This window comes from Bombina bombina, chromosome 5, assembly GCF_027579735.1.
Source record: "Bombina bombina isolate aBomBom1 chromosome 5, aBomBom1.pri, whole genome shotgun sequence".
Classification (NCBI taxonomy): domain Eukaryota; kingdom Metazoa; phylum Chordata; class Amphibia; order Anura; family Bombinatoridae; genus Bombina; species Bombina bombina.
This window is the reverse complement of record NC_069503.1, coordinates 56,683,643-56,689,642: the sequence shown is the minus strand read 5'-3', so window position 1 is coordinate 56,689,642 and position 6,000 is coordinate 56,683,643. Positions and strand designations below refer to the sequence as shown.

At 35.5% G+C, this 6,000-nt stretch overlaps 1 protein-coding gene across 1 annotated transcript in view; it reads right to left on the bottom strand.

Moving 5' to 3' along the window:
* Positions 1-2,212: 2,212 nt before the first annotated feature.
* Positions 2,213-6,000, bottom strand: part of LOC128659841 (zinc finger protein 850-like) — a 247,671-nt gene continuing 243,883 nt past the window's right edge. Inside the window, exon 4 of the mRNA XM_053713416.1 lies at positions 2,213-3,911. Within this exon, the coding sequence (XP_053569391.1) occupies positions 2,304-3,911 (1,608 nt within the window). The 3' untranslated portion in view covers positions 2,213-2,303. The remainder of the gene's footprint in view (positions 3,912-6,000) is intronic.

The window sequence follows — 6,000 nt, the reverse complement described above, 5'->3', positions numbered from 1 at the left end:
AGGGGGCTTAGATTAGGTGTAAGTAGCTTAAAATTGTTGTAATATGTTTTTAAATGTTTGTAACTTATTTTTTTTATTTTTTGTAACTTAGCTTTTTTTATTTTTTGTACTTTAGTTAGTTTATGTAATTGTATTTAATTGTAGTTATTTGTAGGTAGTTTATTTAATTAATTTAATGATAGTGTAGTGTTAGGTTAATTGTAACTTAGGTTAGGATTTATTTTACAGGTAATTTTGTATTTCTTTTAGCTAGGTAGTTATTAAATAGTTAATAACTATTTAATAACTATTCTAACTAGCTAAAATAAATACAAAGTTACCTGTAAAATAAATATAAATCCTAAGATAGCGACAATGTAATTATTATATATATTGTAATTATATATATATTAGGGTTTATTTTACAGGTAAGTATTTAGTTTTAAATAGGAATAATTTATTAAAGTATAGTGTAGTGTTAGGTGTAATTGTAACTTAGGTTAGTTTTTATTTTACAGGTAAATTTCTCTTTATTTTAGCTAGGTAAGCTATTAAATAGTTAATAACTATTTAATAGCTATTGTACCTAGTTAAAATAAATTGAAAGGTACCTGTAAAATAAAAATAAATCCTAAGATAGCTAGAATATAATTATTATTTATATTGTAGCTATATTAGGGTTTATTTTAAAGGTAAGTATTTAGTTTTAAATAGGATTAATTTATTTAATAATAGAAATATGATTTAGATTTATTTAATTAATATTTAAGTTAGGGGGTGTTAGGGTTAGTGTTAGACTTAGGTTTAGGGGTTAATAATTTTATTACAGTGGCGGCGGTGTAGTGGGGGGCAGGATAGGGGTTAATAAATTTATTATAGGTGGCGACGGTGTAGGGAGGGCAGATTAGGGGTTAATAAATTTATTATAGGTGGCGATGGTGTAGAAGGGGGCAGGATAGGGGTTAATAAATTTATTATAGGTGGCGATGGTGTAGAAGGGGGCAGGATAGGGGTTAATAAATTTAATATAGGTTGCGGGGGTCCGGGAGCGGCGGTTTAGGGGTTAAACTATTTATTTAGTTGCGGCGAGGTGCGGGATCGGCAGGATAGGGGTTAATAAATTTATTATAGAGGGCGGCGGTATAGGGGGGGCAGGATAGGGGTTACTAGGTATAATGTAGTTGGCGGTGGGCTCCGGGAGCGGCGGTTTAGGGGTTAATATGTATAGAGTAGCTTGCGGTGGGCTCCGGGAGCGGCGGTTTAGGGGTTAACATATTTATTATAGTGTCGGTGGGCTCCGGGAGCGGCGGTTTAGAGGGTAATAACTTTATTTAGTTGCGGCGGTGTAGGGGGGACAGATTAGTGGTGTTTAGACTCGGGGTATATGTTAGGGTGTTAGGTGCAGACAGCTTCCATAGGAATCAATGGGATGTCTGTCAGCAGCGAACTTGTACTTTCGCTATGGTCAGACTCCCATTGATTCCTATGGGATCCGCCGCCTCCAGGCTGGCGGTTTGAAAACCAGGTACGCTGGGCCGTAAAAGTGCCGAGCGTACCTGCTAGTTTTTTGATAACTAGCAAAAGTAGTGAGATTGTGCCGTACTTGTGTGCGGAACATCTGGAGTGACGTAAGAATCGATCTGTGTCGGACGGAGTCCGGCGGATCGAAGTTTACGTCAAAAAATTCTACTTTTGCCGGTCTGTAGCCTTTGATAACTAAGGCGAATCAGCCTCGCCACAAATACGCTGCAGAATTCCAGCGTATTTGAGGTTGACGGCTTGATAACTACCCCCCAGTATATCAAGTTACAGAACATGACACACATATTACATACCCAGTATATATGTAGGTTATATTAGCCATTTAAATTAGACTGATTATGATCACATGACACACATATTACATACCCAGTATACATGTAGGTTATAGTAGCCATTAATATTATACTGATTATGATCACAAATGTACCAGTTACTGATATTGTGTCTCATGAAATAAAATCAGTATCTCCTCAGTAATTCCTCTGGTATATAACATTTACAATGCTAAGAATCTATTGCTATAAGAAAAGATGATGTGCACATTAAATATATCTCCCAGATGTCAATCATTTGAGACGGATGTTCTTGTTTATATAATTCTTTAACACTCTTCATATAAAGACTCCTTTATTCTGTAAATATAATTATTTCCTCCCCTATGTAAATCAAATGTACAACTCCTAACACTGGCGTATTTATAAACAAGTTTATTTGTGTGTAAATATTTGGTGTTTTGTGATACCTGATTTCAGTAAAAACATTTTTTGCACTTTCCAAACATGTTAAAGTTTTCTTCCCTTGTGAATCCGTTTGTGAGTTTTCAGATTACTTTTTAATGTAAAACGTTTTCCACACTCTGTACATGTAAAAGGCTTTTCTCCTGTGTGACTCCTTTCATGAGTTTTCAGACTAATTATTTGTGTAAAACATTTTCCACACGCTGTACATCCGAAAGGCTTTTCTCCTGTGTGACTCCTTTCATGAGTTTTCAGATTACTTTTTAATGTAAAACGTTTTCCACACTCTCTACATGTAAAAGGCTTTTCTCCTGTGTGACTCCTTTCATGAGTTTTCAGATTACTTTTTAATGTAAAACATTTTCCACACTCTCTACATGTAAAAGGCTTTTCTCCTGTGTGAATCCTTTCATGAGTTTTCAGTTTACTCTTTTGTATAAAACTTTTTCCACACACTGTACATGTGAAAGGCTTTTCTCCTGTGTGAATCCTTTCATGAGTTTTCAGATGACTTTTTTCTGTAAAACTTTTCCCACACTCTGTACATGGGAAAGGCTTTTCTCCTGTGTGATTCCTTTCATGAGTTTTCAGTTTACTCTTTTCTCTAAAACATTTTCCACACTCTGTACATGTGAAAGGCTTTTCTCCTGTGTGACTCATTTCATGCTTTTTCAGATCACTCTTTCGTGTAAAACATTTTCCACACTCTGTACATGTGAAAGGCTTTTCTCCTGTGTGACTCCTTTCATGACTTTTCAGTTCACTCTTTTGTATAAAACTTTTTCCACACACTGTACATGTAAAAGGCTTTTCTCCTGTGTGACTCCTTTCATGAGTTTTCAGACTAATTATTTGTGCAAAACATTTTCCACACTCTGTACATGCGAAAGGCTTTTCTCCTGTATGAATCCTTACATGAATTTTCAGTTCACTCTTTAGTATAAAACTTTTTCCACACTCTGTACATGTGAAAGGCTTTTCTCCTGTGTGAATCCTTTCATGAGTTTTCAGATGACTTTTTTCTGTAAAACTTTTCCCACACTCTGAACATGTGAAAGGCTTTTCTCCTGTGTGAATCCTTTCATGAGTTTTCAGTTTACTCTTTTCTGTAAAACATTTTCCACACTCTGTACATGTGAAAGGCTTTTCTCCTGTGTGAATCCTTTCATGAGTTTTCAGATTACTCTTTTCTGTAAAACATTTTCCACACTCTGTACATGTGAAAGGCTTTTCTCCTGTGTGAATCCTTTCATGAGTTTTCAGATTACTCTTTTCTGTAAAACATTTTCCACACTCTGTACATGTGAAAGGCTTTTCTCCTGTGTGAATCCTTTCATGAGTTTTCAGATGACTTTTTTCTGTAAAACTTTTCCCACACTCTGTACATGTAAACGGCTTTTCCCCTGTGTGAATCTTTTCATGCTTTTTCAGATCACTCTTTCGTGTAAAACTTTTTCCACACTCTGTACATGTGAAAGGCTTTTCTCCTGTGTGAATCTTTTTATGAGTTTTGAGATTATACATTTGTGTAAAACATTTGCCACACTCAGTACATGTGTGTGGTTTCTCACCTGTGTGAATTTTCTGGTGTTCTAGTAGATGAGACTTCCATCTAAAGATGTTCTCACATTCTGTAGATTTGAAAGGTTTCTCCTTTGTATGAATCATTTGGTTAGACGGTAAACTTTTCCCTTCTTTAATATGTTTTGAAAACTCAGTAAATGTGTGTGGTTTATCCTCTGGGATAATAATTTCACTAGATAAGGCATAAATGTTGTCCTCTTGTTTGATGACTAAATTACTCTCTGTACATAATGATTGCTGCCCAGTTCCTGCCAATTCACCATCTTCTCTAAATATCTGCTGTGATATCCCCAATGTTTGTGAATAGTCATTGGTGTCCAAGACTATTGGAGTTTGTGGTATCATTCTGATGCTTTCTGTAGTGAAGGAGGGATATGAACTATTCAAGTGTTTGTCTACATAAAAAGAAATGGAATAAAGAAAAATAAGACTGTTTATTCTTTATAATAGCATCCATCTCAATAAAAACCATTTTTTATACTCAAAAATGCCTTCCGTTTTGTATTTTTAAATGTATTTACTTGTAAATCACAAATTAAAAAAGGATGACATAGAATGTAAACATTACTACTTCATAGTAAACTAAATTACTGAGTTGTGGGTGTTTCACACACGGGAACAAGGTAGGCATAAGTGTAGTTATGGGTGTTCAATGAGCGAGGTCAGGGCAGGGGAAGGTGGAGTTGCAGGTGTTCTGAGTAATGAACCAGGTCAGGGGGTGAGGTTAGGCAGTTGTTAGACATAGTCGGTCTAAAAGGACAGAGGGGGAATAGTATTTTTCCCTCCTCCTCAGCCCAACGGATGTTGCTCCTTCTTTATAATGGTCACTGACACAAATGTTCTTAAAAGATGCAGATATAAATATAATAGTTTATATTTGCTTAGTGAGTGATCTATTCTATTTTCCTAGTAATTAAAGTCAGTATAATATCTATTTTACTCACCTATCACATATAAGTTCATGCTGATAACAGGCTCCAATGTCTGTGCTCAGGAAGAAGGTTCCCTTATTCACTCCAGTTACATCAATACCCGATATCTCTCAGTGCTCTGGTCATGTCTGTAAAAAGTATATTAAATGGTTTAGACAGATAATAATAAATAATGGTTCTGATTAAATGTACGTATGGTATAATTAAAGGCACACATAACAATTCATGTGATACAGATCAGCTGTTTAGGTTATTACATATGTGCTATTGATTCAGCACAAGCATTTAGTACAGTTAGCTCTGTGGGTGTTATAATTTGCACCTTAAATATTATTCTTCCCAGATCCATACAACATAATGGTAGAAAATCTATTTAAGTGGGGCCATATCATAACTTTACAAATATATTCTAATCTTTGTTTTCTATCATTTATATGAAACAATATTTTCTCCTGAAAGAAATGTTAAATATCCGTTGTTTAAATATAAGTTAAATTGGATACTGCAGTATTGGTATTGTACTTCCTACTAATTCTCCCTGTCAGACATTTTGTCATGTGCTCCACCCCCAGTCCTTTAACTTCTCTTGGTCAATACTGAGTTGTCTTAAATCACACTGCAAGATAGGCACTAAAATGTTCATTTCAATTGTTATCTTGGATAGAGTTAAGAAAAAAAAGATTTTTTTGTTTACAAGGAGTGATAATATAATGAGATATTTTCTTTTGGCAAATTCAGTCCATTTAAAAGGACCATAACATATAGAATTACAAAATCAACAAATGCATAATAAAAATACAATGCAATAAAACCTACTTCCCTTTTTAAAGTCTTAGGCCTAGATTTGGAGTTTGGCGGTAGCCGTGAAAACCAGCATTAGAGGCTCCTAACGCTAGTTTTAGGCTACCGCTGGTATTTGGAGTCAGTCAGGAAAGGGTCTAACGCTCACTTTGCAGCCGCGACTTTTGCATACCGCAGATCCCCTTACGTCAATTGCGTATCCTATCTTTTCAATGGGATCTTTCTAACTCCGGTATTTAGAGTCGTGGCTGAAGTGAGCGTTAGAAATCTAACGACAAAACTCCAGCCGCAGAAAAAAGTCAGTAGTTAAGAGCTTTCTGGGCTAACGCGGGTTTATAAAGCTCTTAACTACTGTGCTCTAAAGTACACTAACACCCATAAACTACCTATGTACCCCTAAACCGAGGCCCCCCCACATCGCCGAC